This window comes from Serpula lacrymans (assembly GCF_000218685.1).
Source record: "Serpula lacrymans var. lacrymans S7.9 unplaced genomic scaffold SERLAscaffold_9, whole genome shotgun sequence".
NCBI lineage: Eukaryota > Fungi > Basidiomycota > Agaricomycetes > Boletales > Serpulaceae > Serpula > Serpula lacrymans.
This window is the reverse complement of record NW_006763298.1, coordinates 811,282-829,101: the sequence shown is the minus strand read 5'-3', so window position 1 is coordinate 829,101 and position 17,820 is coordinate 811,282. Positions and strand designations below refer to the sequence as shown.

At 50.2% G+C, this 17,820-nt stretch overlaps 7 protein-coding genes across 7 annotated transcripts; 2 read left to right on the top strand and 5 right to left on the bottom strand.

Moving 5' to 3' along the window:
• Positions 1-20: 20 nt before the first annotated feature.
• Positions 21-1,016, bottom strand: SERLADRAFT_332845 (uncharacterized protein; the record flags this gene model as incomplete). The annotated part of the gene is made up of 2 exons (XM_007320103.1): positions 21-645; positions 703-1,016. Coding segments are annotated over 2 exons (939 nt in total), but the record flags the coding sequence as incomplete, so codon positions are not given.
• Positions 1,017-2,351: 1,335 nt separating this feature from the next.
• On the bottom strand, positions 2,352-5,736 carry SERLADRAFT_416478 (uncharacterized protein; the record flags this gene model as incomplete). The annotated part of the gene is made up of 11 exons (XM_007320102.1): positions 2,352-2,877; positions 2,965-3,277; positions 3,339-3,467; positions 3,530-3,613; positions 3,682-3,879; positions 3,962-4,177; positions 4,232-4,679; positions 4,731-5,084; positions 5,179-5,295; positions 5,362-5,417; positions 5,476-5,736. 11 exons carry the CDS (start codon positions 5,544-5,546, stop codon positions 2,566-2,568), a joined length of 2,298 nt encoding a protein of 765 aa, XP_007320164.1.
• A 131-nt stretch (positions 5,737-5,867) lies between these two features.
• Positions 5,868-6,207, bottom strand: SERLADRAFT_393698 (uncharacterized protein; the record flags this gene model as incomplete). Its single annotated transcript, XM_007320101.1, has 2 exons — positions 5,868-5,978; positions 6,037-6,207. 2 exons carry the CDS (start codon positions 6,153-6,155, stop codon positions 5,876-5,878), a joined length of 222 nt encoding a protein of 73 aa, XP_007320163.1.
• A 577-nt stretch (positions 6,208-6,784) lies between these two features.
• On the top strand, positions 6,785-7,543 carry SERLADRAFT_439696 (uncharacterized protein; the record flags this gene model as incomplete). The annotated part of the gene is made up of 1 exon (XM_007320100.1): positions 6,785-7,543. The coding sequence occupies one exon, from the start codon at positions 6,785-6,787 to the stop codon at positions 7,541-7,543; it is 759 nt and encodes a 252-aa protein (XP_007320162.1).
• Positions 7,544-7,665: 122 nt separating this feature from the next.
• SERLADRAFT_393696 (uncharacterized protein) lies at positions 7,666-7,815 on the bottom strand (the record flags this gene model as incomplete). Its single annotated transcript, XM_007320099.1, has 1 exon — positions 7,666-7,815. A coding segment is annotated over one exon (150 nt), but the record flags the coding sequence as incomplete, so codon positions are not given.
• A 247-nt stretch (positions 7,816-8,062) lies between these two features.
• On the top strand, positions 8,063-9,893 carry SERLADRAFT_416477 (uncharacterized protein; the record flags this gene model as incomplete). The annotated part of the gene is made up of 7 exons (XM_007320098.1): positions 8,063-8,268; positions 8,323-8,480; positions 8,546-8,792; positions 8,846-9,003; positions 9,059-9,541; positions 9,595-9,821; positions 9,875-9,893. Coding segments are annotated over 7 exons (1,497 nt in total), but the record flags the coding sequence as incomplete, so codon positions are not given.
• A 3,259-nt stretch (positions 9,894-13,152) lies between these two features.
• Positions 13,153-17,719, bottom strand: SERLADRAFT_450633 (uncharacterized protein; the record flags this gene model as incomplete). Its single annotated transcript, XM_007320097.1, has 5 exons — positions 13,153-15,279; positions 15,467-15,718; positions 15,823-16,249; positions 16,310-16,883; positions 16,945-17,719. The coding sequence occupies 5 exons, from the start codon at positions 17,717-17,719 to the stop codon at positions 13,345-13,347; spliced, it is 3,963 nt and encodes a 1,320-aa protein (XP_007320159.1).
• Positions 17,720-17,820: the final 101 nt, after the last annotated feature.

Sequence of the window (17,820 nt, the reverse complement as noted above, 5' to 3'; positions counted from 1 at the left end):
ACAGACGGACCCTTGTGCACACAACGTTCCGCAACTTCGCGAATGCAAAGCTGTGAAAGGCGGCTTGCACTCGTCTTCAAAATAACAGCCAGCCCATGTCTGACCCGATGATCAAGACTATCATTCATTAAATCCTTTATGCAGCGAGGAAACCAGTTATGGAGAACCATTGCACATGCAATGGCTTGGAGGACAGGGCGCTGTTGCGTGCGGAAGGTCAGGATAGAAACAGGCGCTGGGCCTTTCCCCATGATCATTCGATGTAGAGAATACTGGCCACCAATATATGCTGCGTGTCTAACTCCCTGTATGAGAGGAGCAGCCACAGCAGCCGTTCCTAAGGGTATTCGCCACATCTCATCCCACCATGCTTTCAATGGGTCTTCAGGTAGCCCAAGATCGGCTCCTAGTAAGGCACTATGAGGCAACCGAACATTATTGAAACTTGTAATAGAAAAATCGAGCGGAGATGACCCTGTGCGAGGTGGGAGTCTTGTGGAGGTAATTCCACTGCACATCTGTCGGGTATCGCATATGGGCACGATAAAGGGCCGAACACCTCGATCAGAGCCAGAAACGATCAATCGCGCCATCACAACCGCCACCTTTCGAACACCATACAACGGGGTTGTCGCGGGCATCCATCTATGAGATTGTGGTTAATGAATCTGTTCACGTGATACCAAAATAGAGTCGTATTACTTCGCTGCCTCCTCTCGAGGAGTATTGAGAATGAAATGATGTTCAGTAAGTGTAGCAGTTGTTTCAATATTGAAAGCGTCTAGTCCGTGACCTCGCTCGCTCAGTAAATAAACGCCGACAATATCAAGTCGTAGGAGTTTTTCGATAAGAGACTTCAAATCATCCCTAGACTCTGCAAACTTTGCAATAGTACCGATCGTGAGTCCAACGTGAGCCGCCAAGATGGTGTAACATGCGATGTCTGTTGCCATGATGGGATCGGCTTGCAGAGCCCAAAATTTAGGAGAACAATGCAAAACGTCCGAAGCTGTAAGATCTAAAATATATTGTCACATTGACATCAGCTAACTCTGCATATGCAACAAGGGGTAAGGGCACTAGCCATGCGTATTTAACAGTAGCTTAGCTCGTTTGTACGCAAGGACGACACGTTGGTCCCAGCTAAGGAGCTCAACGTTCATTTTGAACAGGGGATGATCACACAAGATACCAGCCATAGGTGATCTTGGCTGAAGGACGCGGATATGTTGACATACATTGTTTTTTTTTGAATCGTGGCCTTAAATTGTGTGATTCGTGGCACAACATGGTGTGAATCAGCAAGATGTAAATTCGCACCGGAGATTGATGTGACATCGTGGCAGCAGTAAGAACCAGGTCAGATTTTGATGCGGAACATGTCAGCCAAGAAATGTGAGTTTGAGTTCTACGTTCGCAGATGCAGTGGCCATGGATAGATCTGTCGATATGGAGTCCACCGTGCCATTGTCCTCAATCAGGGCACACATTCATAGAAGATAGCTTACCTCCAGAAGCACTAGAGTGATAAACGTGTAAACGACATCGTAGGACATCATCGCATCATGATGGAAACACATGATCATGATACCCGGTTTATCACTGATAGTTATTTCAAGTCCACCCTCTGGATGCCAGATGCGCGGGATTTGACGTATAATATTTGATAGCTAGAGCGCCCATTACAGAGGTTAACCGCTCGATATTTAGGCTTTTGTTGAAGCAGCCTGATTTCCAAAGAGACCTTGCTAGTGAATGAGTAAAAAAATTGGGAGGGTGATACCTGCAAGCTGTTTCAGTCAAAACTGTATTTGGGATAAAAAGGATGTGTGACAACGAAATTCGGCTCCAATCGAGACCAAAAAAGCAAAAAAATTATCCCAGCGGCGGTTTCCTTCGCGAACAAACTTAGGAGCCCTGACCAGCGCGTCTTTTCTTCATGCAGATACCATGGCCATCACCAGGCGTTCCGCTCAAACGACCCAGAATCAACATAGTCTTGGTAACGGTGACAAGCAATCAATGCTGGAACTCTTACAGTAAAATGGGCGCTCCTTGGTCAATGACAGGCTTTTCATATTCTCAGGCATGACTGGTTCCCACTAAGTTATCTGCATTCCTTAACCGTGACTTAGGTTAAAGAGGGTCATATTTAAATCTCGCCTTGGCCGACTCCATCACCCCACACACACCCATCACTCCACACCTACACTGTAATCACGTCATGATATGGTCCTCTAGCGGTGACTGTTGGAAGTTTGATTTTTGTTTATCGTTGTTTCAATCGAGGAAGTGACAATAACTTGATAAAACATATGCTCAGTGCAGATAACCCCCTCCCAGTCATTCGGCAATATGATGACCTACTCGAATGGTACTTACTTCAGGTCGAATTGATATAACCATACCATCAAGACAAGTATAGATCTCGCACATGTGCGTTGATCCTGAACGGATACGGTTGCGAGGCCAGATTTCAATATGTCTTTAGACATACGGTAGCCTTGCTTCCATTACTAGCGTTACAAGTACAGACAGCCCTTTCCTGTCAAACTCTCCACTACGTTATTCGTAGTCCTTCTCCTTCTCCTCCAACGTAATATACAGATGCTTACTCGTCAACACCGCCCTCGCTCCAGGGACGATCACAATTGTCTGTGTATCATCAATTATCATCGCAGGACCTCTGATCTCGTCCCCAACCCCTAGTTTATCGAGTAAGTACACGGGCGTATCGCTCACTCTCCCTAGCTTGTCGAAATAAACGCTGTGGCGTGTCTCTGCCTGTGCGGTCTCTACAGAGCGCCTCGTCAGCCGTGCTACTTCCGAATACACCGACTCGCCGAGGGTGTCGAACGTCTTTCCAATTCCCCGGACCTGTCCGATCATTCAAGCAGAATGATTCATGCAAAAGATGATCAGATAACGGTCAAAAAAATGTGGTAATAGCACAGATATGCCCACCTTGATATCGTCTACAATGATGCTCTTCGTCTCTAGCAAAAACCCAAACTCTGATTTATACACCCTTTTAAACGCAGCTTCGAAGTCTTCTTTCCCATCTCCGTCCCCCTCCACGGGTAGCACCATCAGCGCCGTATCCGTACCTTCAAATCGCATATTCAACATCCGCTCAACATTCACACGTTCCCCTTCAAACCCCTGCCTGGCGAGTTCGCTGCGTACATCAGATGTCAGCTTGTCCAGTCGTGAGATGAGCGTTGGGCGAGTTTGGTCCGAGAAGAACGTCGACGAAGGTTCCTGAAGCTCGTATGCCCTAAAAAGGATGAAATAAGTACATGTGGTAAGCCATCTGTGGGGAGGGACTGGAAACTTACCGATCTGCTAGCGCTAGTCCGAACGCAGAAAGGATCGAACTGTATCGATGAATCAAAATAGTCTTAATCCCGAGTAGACTTGCAATTTCACATGCGTGTTGACCACCGGCACCGCCGAAACTGGCTAATCTACATCATCCGTATGTGAATTGGCTAAGTAACGTTCAAAGAGAGCTTGGATAACCACATACATGTGCTTAGACGTCGAATGTCCTCTCGCCTCAGTAAGCGCGCGTATCGGTCTGCACATCGTTTCATTGGCAACTTTGATGAATCTAAAAAGTAAACGCGATATCAGTTACCATATGTGGAAAGGAAACCAATCGAGGCGTAGAAACTTTACCCATAAACAATTTCATCTAGCTCCAGCTTCTTTTCATGACTTTCGTTGATTTCATTGGCAACTTTCTCAAAAGCAACACGTGAAGCCTCCGCATCTAAAGGTTCTTTCTCTGATTTGCCAAAAATCTTTGGGAAAAAATCAGGGATAAGTCGACCGAGAAGCAGGTTTGCATCGGTAACAGCTAAAGGTCCTCCTTTCCTATATTGCGCGCATAGTTGAAAGACGGCACCGATCAGATATTGTATATTTCACCCCGAGCTGATAATAACCAGATACTGACCTATAACAAGCAGGTCCCGGCTGTGCTCCAGCACTCTCTGGGCCAGCTAGGAACAGCCCATTGCGGAAGGTAAGGCAAGAACCGCCACCAGCAGCGACAGTATTGATATCTAGCTGCGGAGATTGTATGGTTACTCCCGCAGTTGTCGTCTCATACACGATCTCATAGCGGCCATCAAATCGTGATACATCAGTCGATGTACCCCCTACATCAAGCCTACAAGAAGAGTTATATTTATTGCTTATTATGGAATGGGAGAATGAAACGCACCCGATGATGGGATATTTTTTCTCTTCATCCCAACTTGTCAAGGCGTACCCAACCACGCCACCAGCAGGCCCACTGAGGATACTCTTCAACCCAGAAAAATTATTCAAGTCCAATAAGCCCCCGTCACTTCCCATGAACTCCACGCGCGGACTCTTCACCCGCCCGTCCTTCAGTTTCGCATCAAATCCATTAAAGAATCCATCCAGATATTCTTGCAGGATGGGCGTCAAGTATGCATCTGCCGTAGATGACACCCCCCGAGGGACCATCTTGATCATTGGAAGCAGCTGAGATGACTCTGATACCTGGGTGAAGCCCAGTTCTCGTGCAAGCTTCCCTATTTGTGTTTCATGATCTGGGAATGTATACGAATGCACGAGTACTATAGCAAGTGAGCGGTATCCGGCGTTGTATAATCGCTGCAAATCGCGTTTAACTTGGTCAAGATCTATTACATGCTGTCAGTACCAGCGCATATAAGTGTGAATGCTTTCTTTACCTGGCCTCTTCAAGATCCTGACCGCTTCTCCTGAAATGCCCTTCACTATATCTCCCGGACCTTCCGCGAGACCCTCACCATCCCACCCAGGCCCTCGATAGCCTCTCTTGATGTCTCCATTATCGTCCCATTCTATAGCATTCTCAGCCGCCTTTGGATCGGATGTGTATCCAACCAAGGTCACACGCTCGTCCACCTCGACTACTTCAGAGTACAGCGGGGAAGGCCGTCTTATATTAAGGTCGAATATCTTTGGACGAGATTGATTACCAATGAGAAGTAGATCTTTGAATCCTTTTGTGATCAGAAGAGCATGCTTGTGCCCCTTGCGTTCTAGAAGTGCGTTTGTTGCAACTGTAGTTGAGAGTCGTATATAGTCTACATGCGCAACAATTTGTGAATGAATTCGTGGATGATATCGTTAGATGAATGAAAGAGTTAGATTTACCTATCTTGTCCGTTTTCAATATAGATCCCCTTTCAATCTTTTCCCCCGACACTACCTCTAATATTCTTCGAATACCTTCCGTGGGTGCATCATTGTAATTCGCAGTATCTTGGGAGACTGTGATGTACCACGGGCGCTACCGATATCAGCATAAAAGTATTATCATACTATACGCCAACGTACGCAGCTTCACGACAATATCCTTCCTCTCATTCGGATTTTCTGGGTCTGGATATGATCTGCAAACAACAAAAACAGGTCAGAAGCACTCTTGATAACATTCAACCGACGATTTACGCATGGACGTCACAAAACGTTCCCCCTCTATCTGCGCAAATTCGAATAGACCTATCCGGGACCTCGATCATGTTCGATCCTATAATACAGTACTAGTTTTGAGTAAAGCAGATGAAAGCGTTCCGAGAGGCAAGAGGAAGTGACACGAATGCTCAGACTGTCAGGCTTGTGGAATTTCAGCTGCGCTAACGCTCGTAAACAGCCGATTGCAAGAATAAAAGGCAGAGGGATAATGCACTGGAACTATCTAATCTCATTCCCAACTTGAAAGTCATGTGTCTGCTCTGCCCATGTCATCAATGCACAACGCCACGGTACCGTGACTCCGCTGTCACCGCGAGGATGTATTCAACTCCGCATTCTACCATCCAGTCACGGTACTTAAGATTTCTGATTTCTCTCAGTTGTTAACTTGACAGCGATCTGCAGGGCGTTGGCACGACCTTAGACCACGATGGCATGTGGTGAATGATTCAACCCCAGCGATGCGTGAGACAGACTCGGTAAGTCAAAAAAAATGTTACCTACATTTCGCATTCATCTTTTCATGCAGATGAGTAGTACATTGTGCATGTAGCCACAACGTGATGGTGGACTTCAATATTATACGACTTTTTCAGCTCTGTTTTTATGCTATGTGAGAGATGGCTTGTCATCGTGGCATCCCTTTCTTTGGCCATGCAATGCTGGATCAAACACAAACACATCAAGAGGCTATCCCAGTATCTCCCAGTCAGTCTCATATCATCTCATCATCATCTTTAGCTATGCATCTAAACCGGTCGCAGCTTGACCATCATATATACATAGAACACAAGATACATCAGAAGAAAGGCCGTATATTTATATACCATTAGTATACTAACGCTCGCTCGCTCTCCCACTCGTCCTTCGTCACTGGAATGAAACCATCGAGATAGTATTGATTTGGCGAACGTTCTATCCTAGATGATACAGTTTCGTTTTCTGGCCGTCTTCGAACTACGTACCATCACAGACCCTACCAGGCAGTTGGAGGCGATGTAATCAGAATCAATAGAAGGAAGACCAGAATCATATCAGAATACAGCACAATGAGTTTTTTTAATGTCCTGTGCATCTACTGACACGTGAATAGATTCGTTCTTCAGTGGCAGGTATAAAAGCCATGCCATGGACACTTTAGTCGTTTCTTACTTCAGACCTCAGTAGCTACGGGAGGCGCCTGTATTATTCGAAATCGTCAGCGCCTGGTATAGTCGTGGCAGGATCGACCTCTTTCGCACTCAGCACACTCACATCTCGCACATTATCCATACCCACAACAACTATGCCAGGCCCCAATAGCCCCCACTCACCACCACCTACTCTGTCGTTCAACGCTATCAGTAGTAATATGACAGCTGTTTGTACACCAATCAACATCTCGTGGGCATATACTGGCCCCCCGGCTAACATCTCGCTGTCGGCGGCGCGCTTGAAGCTTTCTTACTCAGACAAGCATATCATCCCAAATGTTCAGACCAGCATGAATCTGTCTACTGTTAATGCGTCGAGTTTTTCCTTTCTGTGGACTCCGACCCGTGCATTGCCAGGCTCTTATTTCATACAAGGTTCCACCCCGACCTTGAACTCCTCTTCCAATGTATTCCACGTCGATGCATCTTGTCTCGCGAAACATTCCGCTCCAGCAAATATATCCTCACCCTCCATTCACCATCCATCGAACACAAGTGCCATCGTGGGGTATAGCCTCGGTGGTGTAGCTGTCGTGATGATTGCGATAGTTGCAATCTTATATCTACTTCGTTTCCGCCGCCGTTCTTCTAGTCCGTTTGGGCTGGATTCCTCCCGTTCTCGTGATGCATCTCCGTCCGAGTCTTCTGCAACTGAGCAGCCCTCTGCGCTACCGTTATATACTAGCAGGGAGGAGTATCTTTCCAGACATGCCAGCATCGCCAAACTGAGCCCTTTTTGGATCTCTATGGCCCCTTCATATACTAGTCAGAAAGAGCCTCTTGCCCACTCTGCCAGCATCTCTGGGTCAAAACCTTCTGATGTCTCTCCCCCTACATATTCCTCCCCATGATTTGGGGCCTTGTATTCATACGAAGGTTCAAGCCATTCCGTCCCTTTTTCTTGTCTGGTGCCAACTTCTATAATATTACTGCACAAAAATGTGTATATTACTCAATTACACCATCTGCAAAGTCAATGTATCACGTAGGTGTGTCGATTGCTGCGATGGTTGAATACTGCCACATGCCAAACGGAGCTTCCAACGGTCCGTTCGTCGTGTACGCTGTTAATCTCTTCCGCTCTGATATTCCTGTTTGAAGTTTGCTTCTCGCTAGATTTTACCTCATTGGTATGATTGGTCAATGTCAGATGATATGCGCGTCAGTTTACAGCGCTTGCATGAATATATCCTCTCCTAATATGATATCTGGGCAAAACGGACTAGCGCGTCCTCCTTGTAGTTGAACTCGTTGTAAGTTACCCTTGATTCCAGATTATGAAAGATCGCTTTACTGACGAGTAGCAACGCAACGGAAACATTTTAGTGAAGATTATCCGCTTTGCTTCTGCCTCTGCCTCTGCTTAAAGGATGACTTACACTCAGAACGCAGCCAATGGCAATACAAGCTTTGGCACGTACAATGATGTAGCTCGCGATCAGTACATTATCATCACATATGTCCAATCAGGCTCAGGAGACGACGGCGCCCTAGCAAAAGTGATTCCGAAACAGATCCAATCCGCAGTTGATAAGGAAGTCCGAGACAAGTCTTGCCGTCGTGCTATCGACAACATGTATGGCATCCCTTCGTCATTGCTGTTATACAGTACTAATGACTGTTTACATAGCCGCAAGGCGAGTGTCAATGGGGCGATTGCCATTAAGGGTGCCAACGGGAATTATTTGAGAGTTACCAACAGTGGTGGACTTGAATTCAGCAGCCCTGTTGTAGACGACGATGCTGTTTTTGTCGCCCAACTCATAGGAGATAAATTGTCTTTAATTGGTCAGCATATCTGACTACTTTATTGCTCAATTTTAAAGACCGTGATTTTGGGTTTCAAACTATAGGAAACAACGGCAAATACGTAAATATGTATTATCTTGAAGATGTCAAGTGCGAAGGTCCTGGCGCAGGTCTCGTCGTCGGCGCCTCTCAACGTTCTCGTGGCATGGTTAGCTTCACTATCTCAGGATATCAAGGTCAGGATGGAAAGACCTATTACTTATCAAGCGATCCTGGTAATGCGGCATACCATGGATCTCTGGCTGTTAAGAAGGAAGAGGATCAGTCATGCCAATTTGCAATCGAGAATATGTGAAGATTTCCTCTCTGTATCGAAGCTTTGTTTACTGATATCGTGCCCTCAGAGTTAAACCTAACGTATCGGGTACGATCACCATCAGAACTATAGATGGAAGGTATATGAAAGTCACTGGTACCAATGGGCTTGAGTGTAGCAGCCAAGATCTTGACGATAACGCAAAGTTCATAGTTAAGCAGAAAGGAGCAAAAGTGGCCTTGATCGGTGAGCATGATTCATTCAACGTGACATGGCTGGTCTGAGATTATTGAAATTATAGGAAACAACGGAAAGTATGTTAACATGTACTATGTGCACGACGTGAAGTGCGAGGGCCCAAGTGGAGGACTCGACGTTGGAGTTGCCTATCACTCGAATGGCACAGTGTGTTTCACCATCTCAGGATATCAGGGGCAAAATGGGAATACCTATTACCTGTCATGCGACACTGGTAATGCAGCATACAACGGATCCCTTGCTGTCAAACGCGCCGAGGACTCGACATGTCGCTTTGTCATTGATAACGTCGGGGGCTTGTCGGGCCACATTGCCACTAATAACATGCAAGTCAGATGCTTACTCTATCCGCACTGGCTGATAGTTTGCTTCAGACCAAAAATCAGTGGAATAATAGCTATTAAAGATGTTCATGGGCGGTACCTCAAAGTGACCGACAGTAATGGTCTTGTATTCCAAAGCAGAAATCTAGATAATCAAGCCAAATTTCATGTCAAGCTTCAGAATGGCCGCCTCAACCTCATTGGTATTCGAAGATCATTACTCAGTGTAATCAAATTGACTCATCTATTTTTCAAGGGAACAATGGGAAATATGTGAACATGTACGGTATCGACTATGTCCAGTGCAAAGGACCTAGCGGTGGACTCACGATGGGTGTTGTCTACCTCCCCAGTGGCATCGTGAAGTTCACCATATCTGGATATCAAGGCCAGAATGGCAAAACAAGTTTTCTATCTAGCAGCTCTGGAAGAGCTGATGAGTCTCTTGCTGTCGTTGATGAGGGCAACGAGAGCTCCAAGTTTGTGATCGAGAATTGTTAAGGACTTTCATTGGATCTAATTCACTGTACTTAGTACTTGCATGCATTGTAAATAAGGAAAATTCAAAGGATACCAAGTACTTACCGTTTTGAAACTTTTGCTTTGAGCACAAGAATCAGTATCAAGGGAGATGAAGGTCCTAGCTCACTTCCAAATTCTCCCTCGGCTCTCAGGTCTCAGCGCTCAGCACTCAGCCACAATATTTTCATCCCAGCCTGAGACGGTCGCGGTCTAGGTTAACAGTCTATGCTGGTGATTCAATATTCAACCTTCGCCTCGACCGTCATTATTACTATAGAGGACAACCCCGACAAGTCTACCAGCATACAGTATATCCAGTTTCTTTTTGTCCTTTACTCATTGTGCTTGACTGTGGCCATCCTCCGAGTCAATGGCAAACTCATACACTACCCAGGAAGGACCTTAACTGTCGCCCTTTCTTCCACGCCGTGGCACTATATCTATCTGGAACCAAGCTCGTTATGATGCTGCGTTGAACCTTGTTGATGGGATAAACATATCAAGCTACCATGTCAGGCTGTGTGAGTAACCAACCTATGTAGATACTAGTACGCCTGCGTGTTGCATCAATGATCGTTTCTTGACTTCGCCCCTAACACAGACGACCCAGAAAAGAAAAGGCTTGAGGAACTTGAACGCACTTTTATTATTTCAGGTTTCAAAATACAGTGCTGTGTAAACCGTTGGCATATGCGTGCGAGCCATCATGATATCCTTCAATGGCAGATATGATATGTATCCGACATTGATTCAACAGGAACTCTCGACTGAGAAGAGGCCTCCGGTCAACGAAGGTCATCAAAAGAATACGAATATATAATTCTGCACTTTCCCAGACTGTTGCGTCCACCTAACCCACACATCACACCCATCATGAGCTCGACAGCCAGTTCCCCTTCTTCAACATCATCCTTGTCACCAGAGGAGTTGTACATCACCGTTTCGAACATGACGACATGTACATCAGCCAATATCTCATGGGCATACGATGGCCCTCCAGCCAATCTGTCAATAGTGGTGATGCCCCAGAGCACCGTATCGGGCATTTATCTAGCCAATGTCGAGGCATCTGCGTCATTTTGGAACTGGTCTGCTGTAGATGTACCGCAGGACTTGTATAGCATAACAGGTACAAGTGACGTTCCAACGGTTATCATCCAGTCCAATTCATTTCTTGTCTACAACGGCACCGATACTTCATGTGTTCGTCATTCAACGAACTCTGGCTATACAGTTCAAACCGCCTCGAAAACAAACTTTGGTGCTATCGTGGGGGGTAGCATTGGTGGAGTAGCTGTCGTCCTTGTGGTTATTGCTCTTTTACTATTTTTTTGTTCCCGCCGTCGTTCTTCTAGTCGAAATCACCTTCGTGCTTCTTCGCCCTCTACCAATTCGATTATTGCGCATATACGTCCTGTGACGGAGGAGCTTCTACAGAACAGCATGCTAACGGTCGACCCTCCGACCAACCAGCCTTCACCTGAAAGATCCTCGGTGGTACCGCCGTCATATACCACTAGGGAAGAACCTTACCCTCCGCCTATTCAACCTGCGTCTCCGCTGTCCTCGATGGTACCATCGTATATTAGTAGGGTGGAGCCTCTTACCAGCATCGTCCAGTCCGCTTCTCATCAACCACTCGCAAACCCTGTGCCTCGACCACCCTCGATGGTGCCGTCATATACCAGCAGAGAAATTCCCCCCGCCACCCCCGCCAACGCTAATCCCACACAACCCCACCCTTCACAGTCCTCCCTCGTTCAACCCCTATCCCCGTCCTCCACGTTACCACCATATACCGATAGAGAGATACCCCGCGTCAGGCCTGCCAACGTAACCAAGTCCCGTCCTTCCCGTCCTCGTCCTCGCCTCCGCCCTGCGCTCCCACGACACTCCGTAGTACCATCTTACCGCAGTAGAGAAGATCCCCAGACGAACCTCGCCGCCAACATCCCCCACTCAGATCCTCTCGGAGGCGAGGCTGTACAGAATGGCACGTCAACGGACGATTCCCCCTGTCCCGTGCCCGCCCAATCACCGCCATCACGACTCTCGACGGCCGCCCCGTCATATACCAGTAGAGAAGAGCCCCGTGCCAAGAACCCTTCCACTAACCCACTACCAGTCTACACCCCCGTAATCCAACACGCCAGTGCTGGACCCAATCAACCTTCCGGATCTCTTCCCATTGTTCGCGCTTCCAGTCCGCCAAAAGCCTTTAAAGCTGTCTGCAATCAATGAGCGGACGACGAGCCTCCGTTTTAGATGGAGATCGACATTTCCTGGGTGGCGAGGCTGCCCCTTGCGTGATCTACCAGTAAACTGCGTAATACGGGATAATTAGAGGTGGGAGTGAGTGTTGAAAAGTAACTAAATTATACTACAACTGCAGAAATATACATTACTTACATTGTAGCTTAATTCGGTATTGAAATGATCAGTTGAAACGTTCGCAAGACTTTTCCTTCTTGCCTTGCGAGTTACCTTCCTGTCGTCTCAACCCGCAAAATGCAAACTTGGTCACAAACCTCAATGCGAGAAACTAAAGCTCACCAGATCCTCACAAGCATCCGCATCCCATCTCAAGATCTCAAAACACACACCAAAGCTATAGATACTGCATATTTTCATTCTTTCCCCCTCCCAAAAACAAACTACGGACATCCTAAAAACATTTTTTCAAACCGATTCAAAAAAGAATGATAAGAGGGCAGACATGGATGATAAAGATGATAAAAAAGTGATAAACGTGTCAAGTGATAAAAAAACGATAAATGATGGCAGACCATACATACGTAGCAGGGGGGGTCCAAAGGGGTCGAGCCGTATCAACAATCAACTGCCATACTATCTATTAGCTTAAACGCACTGGCATCGTTATTTATCGATTCCATATCACACACACACACACAGGAAAGAAAAAGAGGGGGGATAGCGAGAAATAATGGAAAAAAATAAGACTAGAGGGAGGGGGGGAGGGAAGGCGAGACGTTAGATTATATTAGAAACAAAGAAACAGAATGAAGCACGCACGATTGTGTTCAAAATCTGTTATAACTATAGAGAGAAGAAAAAAGATATATCCGGTTCAAGTTCCCCAACTCGGGCCAGAAAAAGAAAAAAAAAGACGAGGTATATCGTTTGCTTTTTGAATTTCTACAGCCGCATTCGATAGCGACAAGGTATCGACGATCGATGAGGTTGGCGAGACCGAGACCGAGATGGGGGTGGGGATTCGATGGTTTGAGCGGAAGATGTTTGTCAATCGTTTAGAGATCATTCGTTAGATCATTTGGTGGGGGGTGTGCGAGGGGGATATTATGCCATCAGAAATACACAAAACGCAAAGCAAAAAAAGGCGGGCGGCAAAAAAAAGCATATAATATCATACACGTCAGCGGCCAGTCTCGAGGGTCGAGGGTGGGGCGGTCGAGAGCAAAAAACAAGGTATCATGGTATCAATGGCCGCTTTTTCAAACACATCCTATTCCTCCTCCTCTTCCTCCAACACATTATGCAGCGGCGCTCCATGTATGTAACGACCGGGACTCTCGCGGCCCGTTTCTGTCAAGACCGGGAGAGGTGGTGGCGGGTCGACGACGGCAGGTTCTTGCCCGGCCTCTGCTGTTTCCTCGACTTCGGGTGTAGGTTCAGACTCGGGCTGAGGAGGAGGGGGCGGTGGGGACGATCCGTCTTTCGTCACAGGAGGCAGCGGCGGCAACTTATCCTTCGTCTGCATCGACGTCGAACGCACAGGCAAGCGCGAAGGCATCACCCCTCCCTTCTCCTTCTCCCTCTCCTTCTCGCGATACATCTCAATCAACGCCGCCGTCCTACCCTGCGCCCCTCCCTTCCCACCACCACCGCTAGCCTCGCCAGCCCCAAGCGTCGGCGAAACATGCAAAAGACCGGGCAGCGTCATCGACTCCGCCCTCGAATGCCCACTCTCCTTCTCCTCCCTCCCCTCCTCCCCATTCGCAAACTCGGGCATCGGCAGCAAATCCATATCGTGCGTCACCGTCGTAGGCGCATAGTCGCTCACGCTCTCCATCGTGTCTATCGAGCTTCTCACCGGGGCGGACGACGTCGCTTTTGGAGAACGCGTGGATGGGAGGGCGTCAGGCGTGCCGTATCCCGCTTCGTCCCCCTCCTCTCCGTCGTCTCCGTCTTCATTCTGCGGCCTCCCAGGACGTCTCTCCGGGTGCAAATCAAAATAGCCCATCCGGCGCCTCGGATACGACATCACAGAATCCACGTCCGGATCGTCCAACACGTCCAAACTGCCCCCCTCTCCCTCTTCCACCGCAGCCCCGCTATCGAGTCCATCGCCGTTGGCATTGGCACGGCGCGGGCGCGTGCGGGCTGGGACAGGCGGCGCCATATCATCCACAGGCTCCATCGTCTGATCCACCTCGTCCTCATCCGACATCGGCGACCTCGCCCTAATCCCCGCCAACACCTGAGCCACTTCTTGACTGGCTATCTCAGGATCAGACCTGCCCCCCCTCCCGCCGCCGAGTCCCCTCGCCCTCCCGCCTCGCATCTCCACTTCTTGGCCCTTCATCCTTCTATTATGCGTCGCCACCAAGATGTCGACCCAGGCATCGTCCTTCGAAAGCCTCCTCTCCTGCTTCTCCTTCTCCCCCTCCTTACTATTCCCCCCCGCACCGCCCGCGTTTCCACTCCCCCCGCTCCCTCCACTCCACTCATCATCACTATACCCCGCCAAACGCGTCTCAAAATCCACACTCGAATACTCCGCAGGCATCATCTTGGACTGCCTCGCCCCCGTCGGACTAGGCACAGGTAATCGAAACCGAGACTTCTTAGCCAACGTTCCCTCTCCCGCCTCCCCTCCCCCTCCAACACCCCCTAAACACCCCTTCTTCGCCGGCGTCTGCTCTCCTTTGGAGCCTTGCGCAACAGGCGCAGGTCCCGTTCGCGTGCCCACATACAAAGGCGCCGAAATCGCAGGTCGTGGGGTAGGCCTAGGCGTCGCCGGCCTCTCCCCTCCTCCCAACCCCTCCTGTCCGCCCATCCCAACGCCCACGCCCCTCGCCCCAGGCGGCAACGGCGGCTGCGGCTTCGACAACGACAACACCTTCGTCGAACTCCCATTCCCCCTAATAAGCCCCTCAAACTCCACCTCCCGATACGACGGACTGCGCGGGACGTGGCCCACCACGTACGGCCGCCCGTTCAGCGTCGCCGCCGGCTTCCACTGCTTGGATTTCGTCGTGAGGAGCATGGGGTGCGAGAAGAGAAAGTGCAGTTTGCGTTTGCTGGTCGTGCCCGCGACGAGCTGTTGGCGGTACTCGAACGGGACGAATTCTTCAAAGAGGATGAGCGTCGTCGAGGTGCGCGGTTCGGTGCCTGGGGGCGTGACGGGTGGTTTGACGGGGAGGGATTTGAACTCGATCTGAATTACGAAAGACAAAAAAATTCAGTTAAATTCCTCCCAAAACAACACCCAAGCCCCCCCCCCCCAAAAAAAAAAAAAAAAAAAAAAAAACCCCCTACTCCCCAAAGCCCAATTACACTCCCTATCCGCTCCTCCCCCCTCTCCACATGCATCCAGCCCCTCCATACAAAAGATCACAAAACACATCCAAAAACCCCTCCTCGATTACCTCCTCCGTCCCCATTACCGGGTCCGTGTCCCACCCAAACGGGGGGCGCGAAGGGTCCGGCTTTTTCAGCTTTTTCGTGATGGGCACGTTTTGGGCGGGCCAGGAGGAGATGGTGTGCGCGAGCGGGGTGCTGAATTGGAGGGTGTCGTCGAGCGGGGCGTCGCTTCGCGTGAAACCGGTCGCGGAGAAGTCGTTCCAGGTGAGGGTGGCGCGTTTCGCGGCGCGGGCCTGTCCCACAACGATACGAGAGGAGGGGGACGAAGATGACATGAGCAACGTCGCAAAAAGAAAGAAAAAAATAGCCATAGCTACAACGAGAAACGCGCACTCACCGTCCTCGCCCCCTCCGTCAAATCAAACTGCAACTTCTTCTCATCAGCCCCAAGTCCTCCAAACCCCATCAACTCAAACTCTCCCCACCTCAAATCTGTCAGATTCCTAAACCGATCTTCCCCTTCCCTCCCTCCCATCCCCATCCCCACGCCGAGGCCGACTCCGAGGCCCAGCCCAAACACTTCCTTCCTTCCCCCGCCACTCACACACTCTTCGCCAAAGACATACGCCGATGAGCAGGTGCTAGACGCCGTTGAAGGCTCGCTCGACATCCCAGGGCCCGTATCGGGGTGAAACCCAGTTGCCAAATGCATTCGTTTCTTATAGCCCTCTGAATAGCGAGGTGGGAGCTTCATCACCGACGGTGCGATTCGCTCCCACTCTTTTGACCCCGCCAGCCCCCTCTCCGACCCCCTCTCCGTCCCCCTCCCTCCCCTCCCCGTCTCACCGGTACCTGGAGTGGCAGTTGAAGCCGAACCACGCGGCCTCTGCGCCCAACTCGCCGCCGTCTTCACCAGATCGGGAGAATACATCCTCACATTCCTCCTTACACTCACCACTCTCACCGTCCTCGCCCCTCTCCTCGGGCACCGGCCTCTCTCCCTTCCCCCTCTCCCCTTCTCTCCCGCCTGCACAAACGGCAGCATGGCAGGGTAGCCGCGAATCCAGTCTTTCAGGCGCGTCGGCACGCCAAGCGACGTCGCACTGCCATACTTCACATCCGTGCTCACACCCGTCGAGAAGCCCTCCTGCCCCGCACTCGTCGCCAACGATGGCCTCGGCGCGTCCTGCCACCGAATAAACGCCAGCAACAAATGCTCCATCGCGTTCACTGCACGCAGATAGTGCACATACGTATGGTGGAACGCCAGCGTGGCGGGGCCGAGGCCGAACAGGAGCGGGCCGAAGAGGGGGGAGAGGGTGGGTGGGGTGTGTCCCGAGGAGGAGCTGTGTGCTGTGAACCGGATGAGGAGGCTAAAGAGGGTGAGCAGGATTTGGCGGAGGACGGAGGGGAGAGGGGGAAGGAGGGTGGCGAAATGGGCCGAGGGGTATTTTCGTTCTGATGCGAGGAAAGAAAGTCAGCCAGGTTAGAGAGGGACGAGGGTAATTAGAGAATATACCTTCTTCTGTATCTCTAAAGTAAATATAATGATCCCATGCAATGAGCCCTCTGACCGCCTGTCCACCCTCCACCCTCACCACCCTCGCGAGCCCCCACCTCAAACACATCCCCAGCTCATGCGGCCCCGCAAACCTGGCCTCCTCCCTCCACCTCCACTCGACCTCCTTATTCTCAGGAAAGCGACAGGTATCGACAAAGGCCTTGATAAGCCTCTGTATGGCTGCCGAGGAGATGTCGAGGGCGAGGGTGCTGAAGATGAAGGGGGTGGTGAGACAGCGGGGGGGGGGGTCGCTGGCGACGACGTCGACGAGGCGGGAGAGGTGGTCGAGGCCGAGGACGATGTGGCGCTCGTAGGAGAGGTAGCCGTAGTCGTGTGAGGGGGCGAAGGGGGGCTCTGAGGTGGGCGGGGGAGGGTCGAGGTTGAGGGTGAGGAAGCTGCCGTCTGGGATCTGGGCGAGGACGTCGAGGGGGTCGGGCTCGCCCCTCTCCCTAGGCGAACTGGCGGTCCTCGGCCTGACGAGCTTTGCCCTCTCCCTCTCTGCCTTGTCTTTTTTGGCAGCAGGGGAGAAGGATAGGGCGGCGAGGTTGAGGTTGATGCCACCAGGAGAAGCACCGCCGCCCGCTGAGGCACGGCTGTTAACGCGCCCAAACTCGTCGTAGGGTGGGTTCTGTGCGGTGGGGCGGGGTGGGAGGTCCCGTTCTGCGTGATTGGGTGCAGTGTTGGTCTTCTTGGGGGTGGAGTGGGTGCGTGCGCGGGAGAAGAGACTGGGCATGGCTGGGATGCAGAGTTTTTGGCTGCGTGTGGGGGTGCGGATGCGAGAGCTGGAGAGGAGCTTTGTAGTGGGAGAGGGTGTGTGGCCCGTCGAGGCTAGTG